This window comes from Acipenser ruthenus, chromosome 13, assembly GCF_902713425.1.
Source record: "Acipenser ruthenus chromosome 13, fAciRut3.2 maternal haplotype, whole genome shotgun sequence".
Lineage (NCBI taxonomy): Eukaryota > Metazoa > Chordata > Actinopteri > Acipenseriformes > Acipenseridae > Acipenser > Acipenser ruthenus.
Window position 1 is genome coordinate 27,260,631 of NC_081201.1, and position 27,310 is coordinate 27,287,940.

A 27,310-nucleotide genomic window follows, 5' to 3' on the forward strand; every position below is an offset into this window, starting at 1 on the left:
GCGCACCAGCGACCCCTGTGGTCTGGCTGGGCTCCTGTAAGCTGCCCACAGCTGCGTTGTCCTCTGACACTGTAGCTCTGTGGTGGCTACATGGCGAGCCTGCAGTGTGTAAATAAGCGGGCGGCTGACGGCACACCCTTTGGAGGACAGCGTGTGTTTGTCTTCACCCCTCCCGAGTCAGCGTAGCAGTGAGCTGAGCCTAAAAATAATTGAACATTCTAAATTGGGAGAAAAATTAAAATAATTCGCGACTCCTAAATTTAAAAAAAAAAAATAACATCCTTGCATAAATCCAAGTTTATATGCGATACAGTATTTCTCAATGCAGCAAATATCTTAAGGAAGTGGCTATATGTCACATGGATGCAGTCACAGATGGGTAATCCCATTATTAACTGAGGATGAAAAAAAGTAGTATTGTACATAGTTGCCTAGCATTTACAGAATGTTAATTACAGGATGCGGTTGAACTTTAGCTCTTTGGCGGCGGGCAAATGAGTACTTGAGGCTAGAAATATCTAAATGTATAAGATAAACAATAGAAGTGTTTGAGAGAGCTTAATCCAAGCATTGAAGTGTCTTCTTGAGAAACTCAAAAACTCAAATTGGTTACATTTAGAAATATTAAGGGAAAGCTAAAAACACAGAGAAACACAGAATTGTGTTTCTCCTTTTTTGAAATTGCAATACAAAATAATAATACAATACAAAATCTAACTTTGAATCTCAACTTCAGAACACGTTTAACCTTTTTAACCAGTATAGGAGTGAAGCCATGTTAAAACTTATTAAGGGCACTGGACATCCTTGACTTGATCACAGGGCTGCCAAGATCTGCAAGAACCATCCACTCAGGTGAGATTGTGGGTTTTCAAAAGTGAAGTTTAAAAAAAATAAAAATAAATAAAACACACATGACATGCTTCAATAATGGCGACTTAACAACAAGACAGAACCAGTGGTCTATGGGCGACCAAACTAGTTCACTGACCATGGATTCCACCTCAAATGAGCAACTTCACTGTCTTCAAGCAAGATGCGAGAGTAATGGGGAAAGATTTGTAAAATGTATATATAAATTAAATATAATATATATATATATATATATATATATATATATATATATATATATATATATATACACAACCTTTACTAGGATACCCTTACAATGTCTGCGGCATAATGCACTTGGCTACCTGTGGCGGAGTGTCCCGCCCATATGTATTATTATTTGTATTTTTGTTTGCGGCGCAGGTAAAAGCGCCGCGTCTTTTGTCATTATATTTAAAAACCCCGTGAGGATGCATGGCTGATCAGCTACTGATTATTTAACTAGCTGACAGTCATGCATCCTTACCAAACGCGTGCAGACTCTGGCCGAGGGATAATAAGATCATTAACAACTAGTTAATCCCTCGGCCAGAGTATATAAACCTGTAGCTCTCTGCACTCGAGGTTGGGTGTACAGAGGAGAGTACGGGGAGCAGAGAGAGCGAGCAACATTTAAAAAAACAATTGCTAAAATGTGCTGGATTATCCAGCACGACACTTACTTGTTTGTTTGTTTACTCGTTTGGCCCTCGTGCCCTTTTGTTTGGTGTTTTGTTAAATCTTTTGTTTTTGTTTATTAATAAATACGCTGAGTGCCGTTGCACTCAGCTTCACCCGCCCATCCACTGTTTGGTTTCAGTTACTTCCTGGTCCGTGACGTCATCACACATCACCACTGCGAGCCAGACTGTCACACTACCACAATAACTTCAGCCCTCTTGTGTAATAAGGACAGGGTTATTCACACCCACAGCTACTTGTGTGGAGAACCTGCACTTAACCAAACCCTTCAATATTATAAAAATAGCTAGCATGTGTTTAAAATACAGGATTACAGGAACAGAAATAATCTGTAAAAACAATACACAGGGGGGTTTATTTCCTGTGGCTTGGACACAACAAAGGGAAGGAAGTGTTCACAGCATCTCAAGACCAAAAGCAGCAGAACACAAACACACATACCACAGCACATCACCAACAGAACGGACTAGAAAACCTTAGTAGACTTATTACGCAAGATAAATGGCTTAACACAATTGTAAATAACCTGTGTGGTGGCACCATGGCTTTGTGTACGGTTATGATTCAAACTTAAGTCAGTAAATGTGGCATCTGTTTGCAATTTTCAACCCTCTAATACAAGGCGATATGGCGGGTGAGTATATATGCAGAGTTTAATGATTAATTATGTTGTCTTAATTTAACTAGTTTCACGCTGTTCCATTAAAGGGACTTGCCCGTCATTTCACTCACAATTCTGTTCAATTTCAGAAACGGGTTTGCAACACAAACATATAAACCACAAATTTAAATTCAGCACAGTCTCCATACATCTAGGCTTTGGCCTTCACTTGGTACATGGATTATAGTGTTGACACCAGCAATAAAAAACAGAATTTACCAAAACAGAAAGCAGAAACCAGCATTTTACACACAAACTTTAAACATACTTATTTAATATGGGTCTGGCTTTCCTGTTCTGGTCACATTATTTGGGCAGGGAAACCATATGAAATCACAGTTCAGTGAATACAGTACTAGGGCCATATTCACAAAGCATTAACCACAGTGATACGTTTGCACTGGTTTCGTGTTACACGAAATAGCACAAATACAACCAAATGGTGCATATAGGACACTTAAATTAACTTGCTTCAGTATCTATTTGCAGCTTTGTAACATCAATACTTTGTTTTCTTTAAACTTTGTGAATACGCTATGGCCCTTGATGTTTTTCTCAACAGTTTTCTGTGGCAACACAATTCAGCATTTTTTCTCCAACACGTGCAAACACGCAGCATGTGGCAAAGAGCCAGACATAAATAACACAACTCTTCAGATCCTGTTCTTGGACCCCAAACCAGCATGCATGACTGCTAGTTCAGGTTATCCTTGCTGTGCATGATCAAAGAAAGGTAACTCTTTCCAAATATAGTTCATAGATGTGTTTCAAAAAGGCAGGAAAGAGTGGGGACTTTTAGTGACAGCAGCTCACAGGTTAGCTTTGTAGTTTCACTTGAAACCAAGATTAGAGCATGAAATGTCATGAAAATGAACAGAAAGTAATCCAGTAAAATCTCCCACGTGGTTAAAAACTCATCCAACGAAAAACATCACGCTCTGATTAAAAGTACACACTTGGAAGAGAAAGAGAGAATGGACCCATTTTAGAAGAAATGAGAATGTGTTTGGCCACCGAAATGTTTTTCTACTTGACTTTTGAGTTTTGCCATTGATATTAAAAATAAACAAAACAACTAAATTTGTAGGTGACATGGGCTACTGAATCAGAAAAAAATATAAACTCAGTGAATTCTCATTTATTAAGCTGAAAGTGAAGTATGTTTTGGAGTGGCCCTCTACTAGTGAAGGACGGTAACTGCTCCCTGCTGTTAGGAAGTATGTGGTAATGCTGTTAGCTTGGGCAATCTGCCTCTGCTGGGAATGATCCAATCATCAATCTCATCAGCAAGACCAGCAGGCATATGATATTATTGTCTCTTACACAATGTTTAGATTCGTGCTTTACAGAAACCTTGCAAGTCAGGTTTAGTAGCTCCTCTGGGGTTTGGCTAACGCATTTGGTCTTCTTAGCCTACTGGATAAATATCCACTGTAATGCACAAACAGCGAGCCAGACTTTGGCTATCAAGTTCCAGGATTTAGAGATACTGGTATAATGAGCCCACAGTGAATCCATGCCCCACAATATCTAAAAGGCAACACAATCAATAATTTTACTAACTACATTAGTGAGCATTAGTGGCTTTGGATTGCGAGGTTGCTGGTGAAGCAACGTCCCTGGCTGGGTGTATTATGTAGCCTGCTCATTTGCAAGGCAAGCTCAAGCAAAACACCGCCCAGAGCACAGGCAAATCCTAGTGAGACCAGAGTCAACCACTTGGTCCCCTGACACTTGTCAGAGCTGAAATAGGCATGAGAAACTTAAATTTGCCAGTAGAGGCTTAGGCTGTAGCAAGTGAGAAAGTAGATATCTAGATTTCATCTTACTGAAGGTCAGTAGATTTTGGCCTTAGCGCACTTTTTAAAAGATACATATATACAGTAGAACAGGAATCTTTTCCCTAAAATGTTATCTCGACCCAAGTGTTCCATGGTTTAAATTAGTTCATAAAAATCTTTACCTCAACTAGGATCACTAGAAGGAGGAATAAACAATATTTACAGTTATACAAAATGGCTTTTCCCATTTCTGGTAGTGGCTTCCTTAAAATTAACAGCAGCTTTATGCCGTACAGATCACTCTGTTTGCTTTCTCTCTCTTTCTCTCTTCGCAGGCCAGTCTCTTTAGAAGTCATCTGACATCTTCAGTAACTCCAGAAGGGCCCCCACTGCTCCAAAGTAACCCTTAAAAACAAAGATGAAGTAGTGATTTGCTTCATCAGCGTCTGTAATGCATTAAGCAAAGATAAGACCATTGTGGTGTGCATTATGAAGTTAAAAGTTCTATCTAGGTAGTACAAACAGGTGTAAAGGCGTCATTTGTCAAAGGTTTAGTTTTTTCTGTACATTGTCTGTAGATATTACATGAAAAATAGCAATAATCAGAAACACATGGGTGCATACCTCATGTTCCAGAAACAAAGCTTTGAGCTGCCCTTTAGACCAAAAATCCATGGCATACGCCAACAGCTTGGTGGACACCATGTTGATTCGGAGGAAATTCCCAACAAAGACCACCCTCTCTATTTTCTGAAAGATAAAGATACAGGAAGATGAAGAGTCAGGTAATACCTGCAAGACGAGAATATATGCATGAATTCATTCACAAAAGGAAAACACACAAATCAACTGGTTTTGGGACAATGCTGGTGATGTGCATTCGTTGATTGCTTTGAATGTTACATTTCAGTCTTGTCTACTAACACTGCCCTCTGCTGATAGACACGATTCATGTTCACTGGGAACATACAGACTGGCTATAGTGCTGCCATCTTCTAACAGGAAACCATGTGACCAAATATTGTCCACTTCATTCTGTAGATTTTTTAGAATATATAGCTCAATCTCTATAATATCTACATAGGACATGTTGTTGTTTTTTTCTTGTTATAATGCATAAGTAACATTAAACACTATAACAACCTTCTATTATAATTGAATTATAATCAGTTTAAATGACCAACTATAGTCTCAAGCTTGACTATGTGATGTAAATGTCAGATTAATATTTAAACAACTACATCAGGAAGCAAGAATCTAAAAACAGAATAAGGCAACAGAGAGTAATCACCTTAGTCTAACTTTTTAGTGGGACCTAAAACTTTATACAGACAGGTCAGACAGGTTTACTATTATTACTTGTATTGAAATACAAAACAAAAAGGTTGTGTTGGGTAGGTAAGTGCAGGTGACTGGTTTCGGTGACCGTAAAGACAGATTTTACTGTAAGAGTAATACAAAATAAGATTTTCAAAGGACTTTCCTGCACTGTGAAGTGCAATTACAGGTTAGTTCCAGCTCATATTGACTAGCCGGGGTTAAAGCATTACGCCAATGACTTAAGTACGTTATTTTTGGGTGGACTACCCTTAATGTTTTTTCCACCTACAGACCCTTTCTCACCGGTACAACAGGAGTTAAGCAGCTCTTCTTTGTGTATGCATTTGGCTCTTTGTGTATGCACTTGGCATTTGCCCCATGATCATTTCCATTTTATGTACCGGTACCATTAGTCCACTAGAGCTGGAATGACCCACTGTTACCTTTTTTCTGCAAAAAATATGTAAAAAAAAAAAAAAAATCAATTTCTGAATTAAAATGGTGATTCAGATGGACCACAGCAGTGATGTCTCCAAGTCTGAAAAGCATAATCATAGAGAGCATGCAGAGATCATACTGTAGCTTGCAGCTACCACCATGGGTAACAACTTAGCCAGCTCTCACAGTCCAAGCAGCAACGTATCAGGTCAATAACAGTCTGTAGAAATAGTGCTGAGGGCTCAATAGTGTGGTATTCTCCACTCAGCCAAATCTCCAGTACTGCTTTAGGAATACTATGCTGCTGGAGGTTCTTAAAAAATGAGACGAAATGTTAGAGAGATATACCTTATACTTCTGTATACTTTACAGAGATTATTCTGTAGATACACCAAAACAAATCTGTTACTGAGCTAGGTTAGTTGGTTAACTCACAATACTGCTTCACCAATTCTGACTTTGCTAAAGCCCCCTGTCCTGACAAATTCATTAAAATAGTCTTCAGCTCCTGTAAATAATGTACACAGTCTGCTGGTTGGTGTGCTGCAAATGCTTTTGAATGGAAAAGGTGTTAAACCTAAAAACCGACTAGACTCAAACTAATCAATCTACAGATACAATTGGAAAGATTGCACAGGAAGTCGAGGCCTGGGTTCTGATACTAAATGGAAATGAGTGGTCATAACTCATCTTCCAGTGGACATCAGTCCGCATTACGAAACAAGCACACAATGCAGCACAATTCAAAAGAATACTCTGTCTCGCATGAAAAACGAAGTAGAATGATATGTTTTACATTACTGTAAAAACACCCTGATCAGTAGCAGCCTTGCAGTGCTGTATTTATGAAATGAAGACTAATACAACAAGTGAAAAATCACCCAAGGACATGCCACAAAAGATATTCTTCGCAAAACCACAAGGTGGCGCCAGTGCCCGACACATTCATAAAACAAAGGTCATTTTGAAGCACTTGACACTACAGAAAAGTCCTTGTGCTTTAACATTGTACTTGTAGCCACTATTTGCAGACATTTCAACCTCTATTGAGAATTACAGGTTATACCAACTTGTCTAAATAAATAGGTCAACTAAAAGTATAGCAGCATAATGCAATATTGCACTAAATCTAAAAGAAAATGCTGTTAGCAAAAATTAGACAAAGGGCTTTTGAGTATGTTAAAACACTGTTAATCGGATCTGAGTCTTTTGTGTTTGGTTGAAAAAGAAAAACAAGTGCAATACCTAGCAGGACCTGGGTATACATGAAGTCCCACAGACATTTCAGTGTCAGGTTTCCTTCTGAACCAATCTTAACACAACATATCAGTGGATACTGCATGTTCAATGCAGTACTATGCATAACACAGTCGGTGAACAAAGGTCATCTCACTATTGTGGACACTGACTTAAGTGATGCTTAAGTATTGATTATTTTAAGAATTCATGTTTTATCTAAGTTGCTATGGTCACTTCCCGGCGCTGTTCTCTGTGCTTTGATAGCCTTGTACAATGCTGCTTGATCTCCATGTCACAAGGCAACACTGTAAAGAAGCTGAAAGCACAGAGAATTCTGACTTCTTAATCTGTACTCGAGGAATACATCGTTTTGTTCGTCTGCCTTAGGAATTTTCTAGAAGATGCCAGACATGATTGTTTGTTGGGGGAAATGTCAAAACCACGTAGGATCACCACCTCAATACAAATAAAACAGATATTTGAAAATCAAAAGGGAATTGGCATATTATCAGAGGCCTGACACCTAGTCCAGGGTTCGTAACTCCAGTACCCTTGTTTAGAAATGTTATTTCTACATCTTACATGAACTGGTTAAATTAATTGTTTCTTCCCTACAGTGACATGGGCAACACAGTAAAATCTTTAACATATCTGCTGTATAGATGACAGACAGAGAGGCTACATTTCATTATTTTAATTAAAAATAATAATTTCAGTGAGAACAGGAGTTGGAATCCAGGCTTCCCGATTATTGTCCAGATTCTTTGCTAGCTGGAGCCACTAACCAAGTCAAATGCCTCCCAAAGTCAGACCCAACAATCTCCTTTAAAATGCTGCCAAATACTGCGCTGTTGGACTGGCACAATAAGGTTAGACTGATGCAAACTCATTGCTGCAATGTCAAACAATGTTTTTTAAAAATTGGTTTGATTACTTTTTTTGTGTAAAATGGATTCTGCAAAAGGTTAACATTATGTTTTAGAATAAAATGTATCTTGTATGTAATTCTATGAAGTTGTTATAAAAAATGCTTACTAAATCTTCAAAAGGAGTGCTAACAAATGCTTTAAATACTTTTTCAGCTCTTTGCTCGTATTTTATACTTCAATTTGGAATATACAACGAACAGGTGCCAGCAGTTAAGAAAGGGAAACTCCTTTAATTACAGCAAGCTGCCTTACCTCATTCACTGCGCACATCCGAGCTATAGAGCCAATGTTGTTCGTGATGGAGACGAGAGTAGCCCTTGCCAGGTCTTCCTTACTGATAGTATCTCGCTTCTCTTTACTCATCATGTGACCAAAACTAAAATGACAAGACAACATACAATTCAGGTCAGTCGAGTTTGCTTGTATGGATGAGTTTGGGAGATGATTTCACCAACAGAACAGTTTGTTTTCATTCATAAGTGAAGGTTAACTAAAACCATGTCTTTATATGATTGATAAGCAGAATCCTCAGTCTGAAATTTTGAACAAAATAATAAATACATGAATATTACAGCACTAGCTAAATACTGAAAACACTTGCATAAACACAGTAATTAAATTGTTTCAGTATCTTTTACTGAAACATAAATACAAATTGGACATACAAATATATTTGTTTACTATTTGTACACTTAAATAGTTTAGTGGTCAGCTGTTTGGAGTGCAGTGAAGAGCAATCTGCAGTTTGGAGTTATTGCTGTTAAACCGTGGTGCTAGTTTAACAGTAGGCCTCGTGAAGTGTTATGATAATGAGGCAAGACAAAAGAATCGATGGCCATGTAGAACAGTAAGGAGGTATGAAGCTCACCTGGACGCTACAGCAGACCCCTGTAACCCAAAGCGTTCGTAATCTCCCCCATAGATATCCTTCACAAGTTTATCCACATTAGTACTGTCGCCCTTAGCTGCCATCTCCAGGGCTTCCTCAAATGTCTCGCAGCCAGTCAGCAAGCAACACAGTCCCAGGAACGTTCCACCTCCAAGGCTGGGGGAGGGTGAAGGTATTAGAAAAAGGCCATCAGTAATTCTACTCTCTGGATAAAGACCTATTGATTTCCATAGACAGGTATTTCATGAAGCATTATCTGTTTTTATGGCGTGTAACTGGGTTAGCTAAAACTATAACAGTATAAAACTAGTGTATAGAATCAATGCATATTAACTTTATTGGAGATACTAAAGCTCAGATTGCACGTCCCATAGTGCATTACTTGTAACTGACATTATAGTAATTTATGAACTGTCATACAAATCCATTATAGGCTGTTAGATAGAAGGATGTCAAACTGAGGATGAGAAGGAACATGTTAAAGTGTTTGGGAATATATGAAGAAGTCCTGTAACAGGGTGTATTGTAGAAACCTTGAAGTATCAGGAGTTCAAGTTAAGGGTTTATTTTTTCCGCCCAACTGCAACCAACGATCAATGCCTTTCCATTTAAAATTGCAGATTTAAGACGTGAAATGCAAATAAGTGATGTGTAATTGCTGTTTCCCACTCAACATAGCTTGCTAAGACCAAAAAATGACACAGATTTAAATTTACAGAATCATTTTCCTCCTTCATTTCTTGGCTTCAGTTTCAAGTGTCAGACAAAGCAAACTGGACACCATGGTTTAGTTTTTAGTAGTAGGCTAGTAATTATTGCTCTTCATACAGCAAAGTGTGCAGCACACCACATAATGTATTAAAAAAAACAAAAAAAAACAACTAAAATAGTTTTAGGGGGTCACTTTGTATAATTTAAAAGTATTATTTTCCAAAAGTTATACTGGGACCATAGGACCCAGTTACACCATAAATTAATTTTTTATACCAATAAAGACGACAAGACTAGAATATGTTTGGTTAAGGCAGCAACTGAGAACTTATCAATGTACCGGTGTTCAGCAACAACACATTTTAGTGGATTGTGAAACAGGAGTAGGAGTATCTACCCTATTATGAAAGCCCTTTAACATAACTGGCGAATCACCACATCATAAACCAGTGGGGCTGTACAAGCAGAAGGCAATTATATTGATTTTAACAAGACTGCGTGGCTCAGCAAGTTTACCTGGTCCCAGTCACTCGTTTGTAATTGTCCTTGGAGTAAACTGCCAGGATGCTGACACCAGAGCCTATGTTAACCAGCAGCATTGGGAATGGGTTGTCAAGGCAACATGTCTTCTTCACACAGTTGTGGGGGTCAGAGGGGTTTTCAAAAAAGTAGCATTCTGGATGGCCGTTAAACCCAACGGAATCCACGTAAAGCAGCCCCTGAATCAAACAGTCCAGTTCATCGAGTTTGTGCAGCTCCAGATCTGCCATCTGAAAAAAATAAATCAGCGCACACAGTGAGCAAACAGCAGGTTAATCAGTAAGCAGGTGTCCCAGTAAACAAACTCATGGCCAAACTAAGCACAGCACTGCACCACGTGTGAATTGCACACTGCGTACCCTGTGACATGTGAGGTGTCTGCTGCTGCTACGCAACTATTATATAATAATAATAATAATAATAATAATAATAATAATAATAATAATAATAATAATAATAATAATAAACTTTATTTCATATAGTGCCTTAAAAGCAATCATCTCAAAGTGCTTTACAAGAAAAACACAAATCACAACAACAAAGAAACACAGATAAAAACCATTCACAAAAATGCCTTTCTAAAAAAGTTAGTCTTAAGCTAGATTTAAAAGCACTCAAAGTGGCTTAATCCCTGATTTCTTTAGGAATGGTGTTCCAGAGTTTTGGGGCATAACAACAAAAGGCCCTGTCACCCACGGAGCGTAGACTAGCAGCAGGAACACACTACAGTCCAGAATCAGTTGGTCGAAGGTTGTGTGAGGGAGTGTAAACAGATAAAAGATCAGATAAGCACTGTGGAGCCAAACCATGCACAGCCTTAAAGGTAAGAAGAAGAATTTTAAAATCAACTCGAAACCTGACAGGCAACCAGTGCAAGGACTCCAAAGCAGGAGTGATGTGATCACCAGCATGTGACCTAGTCAGGATTCTAGCTGCTGAGTTCTGAACATATTGTAATTTGGGAAGTGTGCTTTTAGAGACGCCTGCGAGCAGGGGGTTACAATAATCTACCCGTGAGAAAACAAAAGCATGAACCCGTTTTTCAACTACAGATGCAGAGAGTATAGATCGCAGCCTAGCAATGTTTCTAAGGTGGAAAAATGATGCCGTAACAGTATTCTGCACAGGAGGTTCAAAAAAGTTAATCCAGGATCAAAAATCACTCCCAAATTTTTCATTTTGGATCTAAACTCAAGCATGGTACCATCAACTGACAGGTTTAAAGCTTTGGTTTTACGTAGCTGATGGGAAGTACCTAACAGCATAACCTCTGTTTTATCACAATTTAGATGCAAAAGATGTTGTGACATCCAATTCTTTATATCAGAAATGCAGTCAGCAAGCACATCAATATCAGGTTTAGTGTAGATTTGAGTATCATCTGTGTAAAAATGATACTTCAGGCCATGTAATCTTAGTATGTGACCAAGGGGAAACCTATAAATACTAAATAGCAGGGGGCGGAGCACTATTAATGTTCCAATTCTCAGATGCACTCACACATACACCTAATGCACGAACAAATGAGACATTATGGCATCAGGCAAAAGGTAGCATAGCTGCAGTCTAAAGAACTTGTCCTGTAGAACAGTTTGTTCAGCCTGGCCTAATTAGTCCTAATAACTACTTATTACATTTCAACATGAAGAAAAAAAGCACACCAAGAAGATGCATCCTGAATAAAGTGGTATGCCGCTACAACTAAGCTCATATAAACCTACAGAAAGTATACGCCTCAGGTTAAATTCAGGCCTTACAGGTACAGTAGAGTGTAGAGTGTAATTTTTTTTTTTTGCTCTATACTACAAATTATTTGATTTATATGGTTTCCACAGTTTCTCAGGAGGTACATCCATAGTCAATATGAAATCTAGACGTTTCTTTGATAAGCTGATTTTTGAAAAAGCTTGTGCTTATAACCTACTGGAGGCACGTGAGATCTTATTATCTAAACAATAAGGCTGTAAAGTTCTGTAGTCTATACAGATCCATAAGCAGCAGAAGTATTACTATCAAAGTAAACTGGAGAACACCAGTAATGAAAGTGAAGCAGGAAAAGCATCGAATACAGCTCTATACCAAACACTGAGAGAACTCCCAAAGTGTACTGTCTCTATATAGAAGAAACTTAAAGTGAAATGACCTATGGCAGCTAATTAGAGCAGCAGTCAGCAACACATTTAGCATTCAGGGTTAATAAAACCCTACAAAGATGAAGACACTACGGCACCTTGAGTGATTTCTGCGATATGAATCACTGACACTGTGGGAGAATCACAAAACACAGCTGTATAGCGAGTATGACGTTTAGATAGTAATGTATCTTTAACATGCTTTATGATTATTCTTAGGACTGCATTGTTGAAAACAGGTGAAATAAAAAATCTGTTGATGATGGATCTCACTTACTGCCCTGAAGTCCTCCTCAAACTTGTAGGCCCCCCCTCCGGTGGCACAGAGAGTGGTGTGCAGGCTGGAGAAGTTCTTGTCCCGGCCCATCTGGATGAACCTGTGCATGGCCTGGGTGGGGAAGCGGATGAAATGCAGGTTGCCTTTGCGGCCGCACATGGTCAGGTTCTTCAGCTCCAGGTGGACGTCGCGGATCCCTGTCTTCCCGTAGGCCGTGTTGGAGGTCAGGTATTTCCGGATACTCTTCAAGTTCTCCACCTCCTCCTGCTCTTCCTCAGCTGTGATATCTTTGGGCTCAAAGTAGACCAGCTTCACCAGTGTGCCGCCAATGTCCATCCCAAACCAGGGGAAGGCTGCAGCAGAACAAAACACATTACAATGTTAATGAAAAGCACATCTGGCCAAGGGAAATGCAAGTAGTGGTGTTTTTCATTACTTAAGCAATGTTTAGCAATTGGCAGCCCCCATACAGTAGTACAGCAATATTGATACAACTGGGTTAGGAAATGGGATATGTGCAAGAATGAAAGACTGGTACATTTGATTAATGAGGTGGCGACAATACTTCCTTACATAACAGTGTACCACTACCCAGCTTTACAATAATAAAAAATATATATTATATATATAGTTAATATGGACTGGAGAGGAGGGCCATAGCAGAAAATTACTGCCCTGAGGGAAGACTATTGTTACTGACAGGGGGCTACAATCCCTGGAGGTAACAATAGTCCTGAGGGCCATTTAATTTTCCACTATGAATCAGTCAAGAAAACAAGTGAGGAAAGGTTGGATTGTAAATATGACTTTATATATTTTGTTTAAATATAGCTGATACAGCATAATTAATAAATAAATAACAGAAAATATTTTTGAAGTTCATACTGCAGTTATCAAAGTTTTTTTTGGCGTACAGCTCTCTGTCTGGCTTGCTGACTGTTGCATTCCAGCTTAAATCCTGGCCGTCATATTTGTATACATTGTCAAGTTGAATTTTTTTGAATTTCAGAAAGTCAGAAAACAGTGACAGTGATGTTTTAATCACAATTTTAGTGTTTGGAACATCTTTATTTTGTCGTATGTTTTGTAATTCATTTTCTGTTAAGTCACAGAATCGCTGTTCAGTAGCTTATTCACATTCAGCCATTTTCTCTCTGTTGTGAGGAGTGGAGATGAAAGATGTTCCTTTGAAAAGGGGTGGGACTAACAGTGTTGTGAACCAATCAAATGACTATTGCCTGGTGGTGTAAGGATGTTAAGGCAATAGTTGCCACCCCCCCTCGGTAATAATAATCTTCCCTTGGGTGTGTGTGTGTTTAATTTCTTAATAAAAGCCTAAATTCACCCATTTTTAAAAGGGAGATAAGGTACAAAGGAATTCACCTCCATAGAACCAAAACCCACACAGATACCACAGCCTGGAGTGGGCTGTGCCTTTGAAATTTGATTTATGCAGGCTATTGCATGCTGTGCCTCAGTCACCATTCAGTTTAGGTCAAGCAGCAACTGTGACATGAAATCATCCCAGATAAATTGCAGCAAGTATTGCAACACCAGCTGATTGCTTTGGTTGCTATGGAAACAAGTGCATAGAGGGAAGATTGCCTGGTGATCCATAAGGTAAGCCAGCACACTGCATTCGTAATATCATTGAGCGCAGGATAAACAGCTAATACCAATCCTTTATTAAAATTGTTTTAAAAGCCAACTGTCTGACTTTACAGTTGAAAAATCCTTAGCCACGCAATTGACCAGCGTAACATAAGCCTATCCTGTTTATATACTTAAAAAAAGTAAAGGCTGCTACACACCAGACGCGATGCGACAAAATAAATAGAACCTATAGTTTTGATAAGTATCTTTACACGACAGGTGATGTAGGAGCGGCACTGGAGTGACACAAAATAAGAAGGATTGAATCCTATTTTTTGCAATTTCACGCGCGTCAACTTGGGAATTGAGCAATCAAAGAACAGCTTCAATACATGTGGTCCAGCAAGGTGAAGCAGTACCAAAATGACGGAGGAAACCACAATACTTCCCATTGAAAAAATACCCAGAGCTTTATGACAAAGGTCATCACAATTATAAAGATACAGATCTGAAAGACAATATATGGGAGTCCATTTCGAAGGAACTGGATAAGCTTGGTATGGATGATTTATTGCCATATGTGTTGAAATCAGAGAAGACACTCATAATCACTACATGTTGACAAATATGTATCAGTCTCGATCACAGTTTTATCAATAGCTATTTTTAACAGTTGTATAGATCTGGCAGTTTTCAAACCTGTGTCACTACTGGTGTGTATGGTCAGTGTCTCGTTGCCAATTTTAAAAACATCGCATCACGTCTGGTGTGTGGAGACCGCCTGGCTTTCCCTTTAGTGAAATATAATTTTGCCTAAACCCATGTGAGCTCCATATTTAGGAGTAACAAGGGATGGGAACAAGGTCAAATAGAAATAAATAAATAATAAAATATGTATACAATGCATGAGAGAATACATTTTACTACACAACCTGCATTTTTGTTGATTATCCAAACTCAACCCTTTCTGTTGTAAAAACATGCAGACCAAGCAGGCATTTACTGAATTACAATGCCGCACTCATATATCTGAAACATCTTAATCAGTCTTACAGTTCTCTCTATGATTCTTTTTTTTTTTGTACTGCATACTGAGTGATGAAGTCCACTCAGACCTTTAAAACTATATTTTACCTCAACTCTTTCGCTAAATAAAGGAAACATACATCTTATATGACCCAGCTACTTATAAGTCACAAGGTAATAGCACTGTATTTAGATGGACAGTATGATTGATATAGTCTGGTAACAAACATGCATGGAAAGTCTCACAAAGTTCTAACAACTGGTTCCAATCACAAGACAGCAAGTCAGAAGGTATTTCCCCATGACCTAATTGCTGACACCCTCATGCACACAACACTCCTTAGAGAGCTTAGCCACTGTCCCTTAACTAGTACTGTAAGCATATTGCCATAATGGTGTGTTTACACTATATTTGCATATTTTTTTAAAAACAAAAATAAAAATAGTTAAAATAGTAAGTTCCAATTGTCAGTGGAAACTGACTAGTTTCTTACAGATGAATAAATCTTTGTCATTGGGGGTAAAAAAGGACAGAAAGAGGGGGCAAACCTATTTTTAATCATGTCGATCATAAACCTAAACACTGCACTGAATGCAAATGCTTTAAACCTTCAAAATGCATTATGTTGTAGAACCAGTTATTTTTAAACTGAAAATCAGGCCAGAATCCAAATATCCTGATCTTAAACAGATACATTTTAAATTGATCCTTCTTGTTCAGCAGAATTTAGGAATAATTTCACAATATGTGTTTGAACCTGGATACCAAAATATAAATGCAGTATGTGCTTGCTCCACACAGCAGATGCATTGGGCTGGCTGTACAATCAATGCTGCTGTACAGCTGTGGCCAAAAGTTTTGCATCACCTTTTTGAGACATAACAAAAAAAATAAATCTAATTTAGATATTTTATTTAACATCAACTATGAAATAATATTGTTAAGTATACAGAAAACCACAAAGCGGTGTGTAATTCAATATGTCAAGGTAAAATTATTCAGCAGGTTTCATTCAACTTTATGAAGCAAAATGAGTTCATATAGGGTGGTGCAAAATTTTTGTCCATATTACTATGTTACTGTTTTGTTGCGTGCAGCAAGACAGAAGTGGTATATACAGGCCAAACTCCAAATCAGTTCAGTTTATAAGTAAGCTAACCCACCTTTGGCATACAGCAAAGCAAAAAGCATGTGTTGCTCAAGGCCTCCCTTAAGCTGAATGTCATTTGGAAGTCAGTTTCCAGCTCTGATGTAAAAAAATATTAGCACATTCCTGAGTGTCTCAGTTCATTCATTTTTCCAATAATGTGTGTTTGTAATCAAAGGCAGTCTTTTTCAAGTCTCAAGATAGCATGATGTGGTCTTTTTTTCTGATAGGCTGAAGATAACTGACACCATCTACAAGCCAATCAGGCTTCATGACCTTAAAGTTGATAAAACAATAAACACAAAAATACATACATACATACATACATAAATAAACATTAGGTATTGCAATAACAGTATAGATTTTTTAATCACATTTTTTAAGAGAGAACTACTTTTAAATGAGAAGTTTACTACGTAGGTCGATCTGAAAGTACAGGTAGTTTTCTCACAGCAGTACAGAACCAGTAGGGTCTTATATGAGCATCTGCTTCTAAAAGCCAACATATTCACATATGTAATACATTATGTGTTACAAGACAATATTTTAATTGTGTTAGGTACACAGAACAGGGTCGTCTAGTTACATAAACATAGTTGCTTTTCTCCATACAAAATACTTGGGCACATGTTTTGACAGAAGCACTTTTATCAGTTGACTACTAGATTATCAAAAAAAACATATATATATATATATTTTTAAGCATCCTTTTAATGGGACAGACAAAACCTCTCTAACCTCATTTAAAAAAGGGACTGCTCTGCATGTTTTCTGTATTCTTCAGAAACAAAGCTACTTGTCACATTGTGTGCTGTGCATGAAGCAGCATGTAGATTTCTCAAGCACGCCAACAGACCACCTTTCCTTCAATCAAAACTATTTCCACTAATGATCTGGCATGCTGACATTTGAATCCAAGTTATCCAAATAACTAAGAATGTACTTGAGATGCTATAATTAGCACAGTTTAGGAAGAAACCATTAAGGGGCACGGTACCGCTGTCATTTCACTCTTGTGTAACAAAACATCCCCTCCTCCTGCAGCTGTTTTGTCTTGCGATTGGCTGAACACTGCCCTCCTGAGAAGAGACACCCTTTGATTGAATAGTTGCAGCACACCCCTTCTCCATATTTGAAGCTGAAGGTTAAAGTAGTACCCTGTAAACTCATTCAACTCAGACCAAGTGGGCAAGGAGGGTAAGTTTTTTTTTTTTTAACAGATTATAGTACAAAGATAAATAATAGCTTCTTTAACAGTAATAATTCAAATATAGAGTACTGGTACAGCAATACTTTGTAGGAGACTTTTCTAGTTTGACTCTGGAAACTACATTGATATGACATCATTGTATAACTGGGCCTGATGTGGCCCCTTTCCAAGTCAGGACTGTAAACAGTTTATAAAGTCAACAGAAAACACCACTTCTGTTGCTTTAGCGATACTGGTGGTGTTTTTATGTTTTTATATACAGAATCTTATTTTACTGCAATTATATTTTACTGCATATGCTGCATTAAAGCCCTGTAGAACACTCTAGTTTTTTTCTTTTCGTCAACAAAGATCACAGAACATTATCACGTAATCTGTACCTGTAAACAAACAGTTTTGTTTTTTTTACTATAAATGTTTACTATCCCTCTTTATGTTGTTTGTCCATCAGAGTGCCTTAAGGTTTGTGGGTGAAGGTGAGAAGTAAGCTGTAGCAGTGAAAATCCAACACATGCTGGACAGGAAACAGGTACCAGATGGGACAGGCTGTGTGGACGAATTTACAGCAGTTCCTGTCAGATCTCTCAGAAGGTGTAACTGTTCCAGCAAGCACAGTGCTGTTCGAGATTTGGATCGTTGTGTATAAGAACATAAGAACATAAGAAAGTTTACAAACGAGAGGAGGCCATTCAGCCCATCTTGCTCGTTTGGTTGTTAGTAGCTTTTTGATCCCAGAATCTCATCAAGCAGCTTCTTGAAGGATCCCAGGGTGTCGGCTTCAACAACATTACTGAGGAGCTGGTTCCAGACCCTCACAATTCTCTGTGTAAAAAAGTACCTCCTATTTTCTGTTCTGAATGCCCCTTTATCTAACCTCCATTTGTGACCCCTGGGCCTTGTTTCTTTTTTCAGGTCAAAGAAGTCCCCTGGGTTGACACTGTCTATACCTTTTAGGATTTTGAATGTTTGAATCAGATCGCCGCGTAGTCTTCTTTGTTCAAGACTGAATAGATTCAATTCTTTTAGCCTGTCTGCATACGACATGCCTTTTAAATCCGGGATAATTCTGGTTGCTCTTCTTTGCACTCTTTCTAGAGCAGCAATATCCTTTTTGTAACGAGGTGACCAGAACTGAACACAGACCAGAACTGAACTACAAATGCAACTGTACCATAAGGTAGTAAACCTATATGCTGTACAGCTATCTGTAAATTCAGGATGGAGTTTAGGCCAGGGTAAATCCTGGTATTCTAAATAAGTCTGTTTCTGATGTGATAGAGCACACAATATGATATATTATAGTGTATATAAGTCACTGTTCATAGATGTTCTATAGCAAAAGAGGGCCCCAGACCATTGATATACTGAAATATCAAAAGACCCCTCTATAAAATAATCGATAAACTTAGCTTTTGTTTTTAGCATAGGCTCAGAGTCTTCTTTAACATGAATTCTAAAAGCACTTTGTAGGAGTACATTTTAAATTACAACATTAACACCATTCTACAATATATTTTCACTGTAAAGAACAGTGCCAGTTTGTGCAGAACCAACCTTGCCACAAAACATAAATTTGAATCTTTAAGGATGATCTCATCTTTTCTATTTCCAAGTATTTCTAGGAGTGGTTTACTATTACATTGACAGATTACATTGTATTCAATCTAATTTTAAGATAAACATTTTACTGTATTCAATAATGACCTGGAAAATACGGAACCTCAGAAGGTACCAGTTCATTTCATTTTGTAATATTTCTATACAGTTGGTGTCAGAAGGGGATTGCACAAGGTTACCAGTAGGCTAAATTAAAATGACAGTGCGCTAGGTATTCATTTGCTTTTACTACTGTACTGTATAGGCCTACTGTACAAATTAATATTTATACATAATGTAATGTGTAGCCTACCCAAAACACATGTTATTTTTAGTGTTATTTCAGCACAATCATTTATATTTAATATACACTGAGAACTATAAATGTATGTGTGTGTGATTTTATTGTATTGTTTTTAAACCTGACACCTCCTTATGTCGGACAAACATGTCCGGTTTAGCGAGGGCCTACTGTATGATTATGAAAAGCTTTTTGGGGGTGAAGGTTGGGGCCCCACTATAGAATCTGATGGGATTAAACTGCCTTTCATTTGTTTATATATATATATATATATATATATATATATATATATATATATATATATATATATATTGTAATGTAGCCTCTCCGTAGTCAGCTCGTTTGCCCTTTAGAACATAGACCCAGACACGAATTGCACAATGAAGCACTTCGGTGCACTTTTATTTTTACAAAACAAAATAAACACAACAAAACAAAAGCCTAGCTGAAACGTAGAACCTAACTGCACTTAAAACAGTCCCTAACTCTCAGACTAGACGGCTAAGCCGTTTACCAGTGACATACACATTTACAAACACTTCACACAATACCTTTCTTTGTTTTAAACAGCACTTCTCTTCATAAACCAGCTCCCTGGTGATCTCTGCTCTAATGGAGCTGGAAGCTCTCTTTTACAGTATGTGGCTGTTCCCAATTGACACCAATGATGTCATTTGGGAACAGCCACATTCTCACATGTTTTTGGCAGGGACAGGAATTAACCCCATCCCTGCCAACCACCACCAAAACACTTTTGATTCTTGCACCCTTGCATGTATAGACGTTATCCTTCGGGCACCCTCTGCTGCAGCAAACCACAACTCAACTCCCGCTATTTATTTGAACAATGTCACACGACTCTCGCAATGTAAATTAGTATATTGCAGCTCTTTTCATTTACATATTTTCTCTTAGTACATACGACAAAATGTACACTTTGCGAAGTGTCGCAACGAAAATGTAAATTACTGTATGTTTGCGCTGTGACTGGCCCATCTTAGTACATCTACCTCTTTAAGGTTACTGAACTACTGTGATACTTCTTTTCTCTTGCCCTTGAACTGTATACTGAAAATCTCTGCTTGTGCACACACTAGATGCAGCAACATGCAATGCTTTAAAGTTAAATATTAAACACTGTATGGATTCAGTGCTGTAAATTAAGAACACTGCCCCTCCTGCTCTCAGTGGCACTGCTTATAGAAAGCACAGTGGTTGTTGCTGATTTCTTTAAAGAAATTGTGAATAAGACTAATTTTGAATAAATGATGCCTTTGATTTTCTACTGCCGGTACCCTTTACCAACAGGCTCTTCTGGTTTCACCGGAGGACAGTCTTTCAAAAATGTGTTTCTCATACAGCTCCAAAGTAATTAACTTATTAAAAATGTCTTCAAATGGCAGGTAATTGGACTGGATTGCCATGTAATGTTACATGATTTAATATTGATTTTAAGGTTGTAATGTTATGTGTTATGTAGAACTGCTGATTTAGTCTGCAGTATAGACAAGTTTACAGACTTCTGAGGTCTACAATACAGCACTATGTTTAATTATAAAATGTGCTCCATAATAGGGGTGTCAGAGAGGTGTAGGGACCCTATGGTTGGGGGTGGGGTTTGGACCAGGGTGGAGGGTTCAAAGGAAAGTTTGGGGCTTGCGAAATGAAGACATTTGTTCATACCTGTTCAGTCAAATAGAAAAATCACTGCGTGCCTGTGATTTGCAACTTGCCAACACTGTGGTATTTACAGTAATTATAACAATAAAAAATTGTGATGAAATCTGAAAAACAGCTTGATGGAAAGGCAGTTATTCTACCTTACCCAAAGTGCCCTTTCTTAGTTGCTGTAGATATTCCCAAATATAATGGTACAGTACTACTTCTAGAAAGAAGAGAGTTGCTCTTTGCTTTTACTAGCTTCAGATGGCTGACTATACTTGGCTCTTCACGTAACCTGGAAAATTCAGTGTCAACAAGACATGACATAACTAGGTAACCTGATGCACTGTATGACAGCCAGGGCATTTAGGTGAAAGGTCGGTGCTGTGCCATTCTTTTAAAGGACAGAAATATTGAGATTCCAGTGGGCTCATGCCGGTTCACTACCAAAACAACAAACTGACACACTGCTTCTTAAAATGATACTTTTGATAAGGGAAAGTCATTTTGCATGCATGCCTTTAGAATGTAAACATTTGATGTTTGCAATCCACAAACGTATGTGGTAATGAACTGTATCTATCAGAAGCAGGATCCTAGCTTTATGAAATTCAAAATCATGCACAGAACTTCAGAAACTTAAAAAGTTACGAAAAAATAGGAGAAACTGACAACTCTTCTGATAGTCCAAAGAACATGCTTTGAACAGTTGACTAAAGGGGTCTGGTTATTAGTACTTTAGGTGTATTTTATACAGTAACGTACTTAATTGGATTCTAGTGGGATGCTGACAAAACCAATTGCTTGCTGTGTTTCAGTAAATCAAAAAAGTCACCTCATTTGGATGACGTTTTCAGAAAACTCAGCTTGCTTGTGGACAATTAATCAAAATTCAATCCATATATTGATTCTGTTGTTAAAAAGGACTCTGGGAAATTGGCGACCACTCAAAATTTAAATCAAATGAAGAGCCGAAGGAGGAATTAGTACAGTAGTAGTAAAAGGCATGCTACAGTACTGCCTCTCCATGGATTTGCCAACTCCGTGACCCTGGATAAGGTCAATACACTTTATTATAGTGTAGACAGGCTATGTCTGCATTGGGTAGTTCCTACTATACCAAAGAGAAACGTGTGTATTGCAATACAGAAATCACCAAATCCCTTACATTCACATTTTCCCACTATACAGTATGTGTTGGATTCGTTGGTGTCTTTTCCCATAGCTTAACCTTCTTAGAATTATACAAACATACAAGCAGGACAACATGCTTGTCACTTTAGTTCATCACAGCAAAGTGCAGTGCTGTGCTCCCACTGTACTCTCAACTCTGTTATTGTAACACTGAAGCACTGTATAAGAAACATCTTTAAAACAAATCAACAAAAATAGTTGTGTTTATTGTTAAAAGTAAATCCTACTACTGTAAACCACAGCGTGTGTCTCAGGAGCGGAGGGCCTTCCTTATTAACATGTTTGAATTACAAACAATGACTAATATATGTGGCCTGCATCTAACTAGCTGATGCAGAACAAGGTCAAATGACCTGAACAAAGTCACACACTGCTTCAGTCACTAAGAGGGAAATTATTCAACTCCACCTGTAGTTCTTTGGCTTGTATTTTTTACAGCTGAACCTTGACACCATCTATTTATGGAGAACACTAAAGAAGGGAAAACATAAACTTTTTTTATTATAATATATTGTGCATTAACATGACACACAAAGGCTTATAAAAAAACAACCTTTAATCTGCTGATCTACGTACAGCTAAGATTAGATCTTTCCAAGCGACGGCTCCTGATTTATAAATGGTTGACTGACCTCCACCGAATATGGCTTTTTTGATTAAGTATTCTATTTATGATTTTTAGAGTGTGTGTCCTATTTATGATCTATTTATGTTAAAGAGGGTGTCTAAGTATAGTCTGGTCATTTTTAGTCAGACTTACTTTTTAGGTTATAGTCTTATCTTGCAAGTGATATATTTTTTGTCTCTTCAGGAACTGTTATCTGTGTATTACCTAAAAAGGTTTGGCTGCTCCAGATTAGGTTTAAGATTTAAGTGTGAAGAAATAACATTAAAATTTCAATATTTTCTAAAAAAAAATAAAAATAGTATGTTTGTATGTGTTACAAAATGATTCTAGCAAATAAGTTACAATCAACTTCCTTCCTCCATACAGTTCATGAATCTTTCTTAAATGTTATACTGACAGTCTAGGGCAGTTTCATGTATATCAAGAAAATATTCCCTAAATAACCTAGAAGTTCAAGTAGGTCAGAGGCATTCCTACTGGTACTGTATATGCTGTATCGAAGCTACATAATGTTGTAACTTAATGTTTGTAAACTCAAACATTACATCCTGAAACATGACACTATATTAAGCTGCTACTGCACAAAAAAACTTATAGTACAGGAATCCAAGCTGAGAATCCAAGCATTAAAGCATGTACAGTACCACCTGTAACACTGCTTAACAAAAGGAATCCAGGAAACCAGTCACTCAGGTTTTGCACTGACTGGACCATTACTGTAGTCAGGTCGGACTAATTATTTCTGTCAGTGTTAAAAACGCTGCCTGGGAACTGTAGTTGGAAAGCTTTGTATAACAACAGTGTACCGTAATCATCTAGTAAAGTATTTCATTGGTGTTAAATAAAATAACTAGTGCAAATCTGTTTGCTACACGAATTACTGTTAAAATTAATAATAATAATAATAATAATAATAATAATAATAATAATAAATAATACGTACCTGGTTTCTTAATATCCTTAAGCTTCATAATGACCGGTGCTTATATCTCGCAGCACAAAAAGGTAAATAAACTAAATAACGAAATGCATAAAAAAAAAAAAAAATAATATACTCGACAAATTGCTGCAAATATGCCTAATGCATTGGTTGTGCTAAAGTCCTGCTACAATATCTGCAACAGTCTGAATTGTACACGCAAGTTAATTTTGCTGTAAAATGTCAATTGATAGAAAAAACTAGAAAAATGCCAAATGCAAAGAATCTTGCTTTTCTAGCTGTTCATTCCTGGCTGACCATATAACCCCGCCCTGCAAGGGTAGGCTCTGTTTGCCCATTGGCTGAAGAAGACAGGCCTTCTAATCAGCAGCGATTTACACACACCTTCTGAATGAGTATTGGCCAATCAAACGTCACACCATGCTATTCAACAATCTTGGTTTTGTTCTACAAACTAAATTGTAGAAAAGATGTGTATGTCATGTTGTGCTCCTGTATTTACCTAACATGACAGTTTCATGCATTTTCCAATGACATTATCTACTACCACCAATTAGAATAATAATAATAATAATAATAATAATAATAATAATAATAATAATAATAATAATAATAATACAAATTGACAATGATGAGGTATTCTTCATTTAAGAAATATTCTAATTGTAACGTTATGTACCCTACTCTGGCAAATAAATTGGGAAACGTTTCAGTGATAATATGATTTAAACTGGGGTATTGTATGGGGGCGTGAAACAAACCCTAATTAGTAATCTTTTTAAAATACTAGTTTTTATTATGACAGCTTGTGAGTATGGTACCGTTGCACTGACTGTGAAACTAATACAGACAGATAATGATATTGATAAACTTCACACAAGCAACACTAATAGCCTGTTGTTTACAGCTGGCTATTTTTTTTTTTAACTTACGAGGTCTGTTCTTTTTTCCCGAATCCATCCTCCTCCTGAGTCTGCATTTCTTTGCAGGGGATCCATGAAGATCCTGGTGAAGATGTGAATGCTCCGTTGTTCCATTGCTAGAACTTGTAGTACCACCACTAGTACTACCAGACGTTGTGGAACTGGAAGCATTGCAGGTGTCGTTGCTTATCTGTGGCGAGTGGAACACATTCTGCAGTGCGTTCGCACACCAAGAACCTGCTCCGTTCTGCTCCACAATGGATTTAGCTTTGTCCATAATCACAGACACGGAGAAATAAGCCAGTGCCGCAAAAAAATCACGATCGACCTATTATTTATGAAGTATACAACTGTGGTCCAATGTATTTGTACAACAAAGGTTGAGTTGGCGTATTTATTTACTATTTGGAAAAGACAGCAATGCCACAGACGCGCATGGATGTTTCGAGGTCACTGTCGGTCATTTTCTTTCTTCACGCACCCCCTCCTGCAGTTTCCTACTCTCCAACAGACGGCATGCGACGTCACTGTCTATGCCTAACCCCACCCCCTTCACCACCCCCAGAGGCACGAGAAAAAACCTGCGCAAATTCGTGGCACAGGGCGAGTTTACCGAGAATAAAATGTACCCGTCTTATATTTGTGTTTCTTTTGCTGATTAGATACTACTTCAGTGTAGTATTTTGGAAAGTTCTGTTAATACGATATTACTTATGAAGTACATATATGTTATTATGGACATTCCAGATAATTATGTATAGTACCCACCAGGTACTCGAGTTTTCAGATTATTACAATTGAGCAGACGTGACCCCTTACCAAAATGTGCTGCAGCATTACTGGGTTATATAATTGCAGATGATGCAGTATTTTGGACAGAGAACCTTTTCGTACATCATAAATGAGATTGGTAATTTTCAGTGCAATAGAACTGCGTCCACAATAGTATCGCAGGACTTTTTTGTAGAGTCGGCTTTGATTGTCTTCAAGATCTAGTTTGCAAATAAATGTGACCTGGTGGAATGATGTTTTGAAGTGTATATGAATACTGGTGTTTATATAGCGCTAGGAGCTGACACAGGAAAATGGTTGATTTAAACAGAAACGGGCTCCAAGGTGCTTTTACTATGGAGTGCATGCAGAAAAATCGAGGTATACAGTGTACTGTATGACTAATCTATCCTGAGACCTCAAAGCAAAGCATAGTGATCCGTGTGTGGGATTTCTAAAATGTCATGATACACCATTTCTGTCTTTTGATCCAAGAAAAATCATGTACCATTATATGGGCAGCAGTGTGGAGCAGTAGTTTGGGCTCTGGACTCTTGACCAGAGGGTTGTGGGTTCAATCCCAGGTGCAGAATACTGCTGCTGTACCCTTGAGCAAGGTACTTTACCTAGATTGCTCTAGTAAAAACCCAACTGTATAAATGGGTAATTGTATGTAAAAATAATGTGTGAAAAATAATATAATTGTATGTAAAATAAATAATGTGATATCTTGTAACAACTGTAAGTCACCCTGGATAAGGGTGTCTGCTAAGAAATAAATAACAATACACCTACATTTAAATCTGGTTATCCTGTTATAACACAAAAAGATACAGTTTCCATAAACAAATGTCACAGAGGGTCCAGGGAGACAGTAGCCTCTTTGCAAAGCAGAATTACTGATTTATTTGAAGCACACTGACTTTTATTATTAAAACCCAGGCCTTAAAATGGGTAAGATCATAAAACTTGCCATATAATAGTTATAACTACAGTGTGCATATACCATACTAGGAAACCAGTATGTCCCTCGCTAGTTTACCAATCTCCATCTTGGATCTGATACACTTGGAAGACTGTTCTATCCTTGTACACTCAATGCACCCTGTAGCTATCACTAAAATATGTGGAGAACTGGACTAGCTGCTGCTAAGGCTCAATTAAGTCTTACAAATCTACAAACAAGTAAAGGCTTGTGCAAATTGTGCTTTGCCTCAAAGCAAATAGAGAAGGCCTTGATGAATTGTATTGAAAGCATAACATCAACCTATATCACAGATTTTCTACGAACAAAAAAAGCAACTTTTGATCTGTTTTGAAATGTTAAATATGAATAAAATGTTCTATGTTGTTAATATATTTAATAAGAGCAGTGCCACAATAACTTTGAGCTGTTTACTGAGCTCATGATCTGCAGTTCTCTTTTATCTCTAAGTCAAATTTTATATTTCACCACCAGGCAGAAAAAAAAACACACTCTAGTTTCTAAGTGCTAAAATGTTGATCACTTTGAAAAGTACTTTAATGAAGTAATCATCATGACTACTAAGTAACTTTTCACACTTGTTTATTTTTCTTGACTTCAATCTTCACAATGATTCAGTTGGAAACAATGTATCTTGCCACCACACTATACATTTTTAGGACCCTCAAAAAGTACCAGGGTCCCTATGCTGGATCAGATTGCATCCTAGTGTATGCATTTGCACCTCAAATGAATTTCCAGTGGATAAATAGGCTTCACTGTCAATAGATAATGAAGTCTGGAAAACAGGAAAAATGATGAGAGACGTATTATCAAACCAAGGACAGGTAAGAAAATGTGTTTT

The 27,310-nt window shown here is 37.6% G+C and overlaps 1 protein-coding gene across 3 annotated transcripts; it reads right to left on the reverse strand.

The window, feature by feature from the left end:
* Positions 1–1,897: 1,897 nt before the first annotated feature.
* Positions 1,898–25,255, reverse strand: LOC117418467 (pantothenate kinase 1). Of its 3 annotated transcripts, none has more exons than XM_034031555.3 (7): positions 24,720–25,252; positions 12,490–12,842; positions 10,057–10,310; positions 8,809–8,985; positions 8,193–8,316; positions 4,639–4,764; positions 1,898–4,419 (listed from the first exon to the last, which is right to left on the reverse strand). In XM_034031555.3, the coding sequence occupies exons 1-7, from the start codon at positions 24,985–24,987 to the stop codon at positions 4,360–4,362; spliced, it is 1,362 nt and encodes a 453-aa protein (XP_033887446.2). In that variant the 5' UTR covers positions 24,988–25,252; the 3' UTR covers positions 1,898–4,359. The 3 variants fall into 3 exon arrangements, 2 of the variants coding, with proteins under 2 accessions (XP_033887446.2, XP_033887447.1); XM_034031556.3 differs by lacking the exon at positions 24,720–25,252 and adding an exon at positions 23,791–24,054; XR_009306748.1 differs by lacking the exon at positions 1,898–4,419 and adding an exon at positions 5,638–5,784 and having other exon boundaries at positions 24,720–25,255.
* Between the last annotated feature and the right edge of the window lie 2,055 nt (positions 25,256–27,310).

Coding starts and splice junctions, on each gene's coding strand:
- LOC117418467 (XM_034031555.3), bottom strand. CDS start 24,987: ATGGACAAAGCTAAATCCATTGTGGAGCAGAACGGAGCAGGTTCTTGG. Junction 8,317..8,808: donor GGGTCTGCTGTAGCGTCCAG/GTGAGCTTCATA, acceptor TTGTCATTTTAG/TTTTGGTCACATGATGAGTA. Junction 4,420..4,638: donor CTTTGTTTCTGGAACATGAG/GTATGCACCCAT, acceptor TTTGTTTTTAAG/GGTTACTTTGGAGCAGTGGG.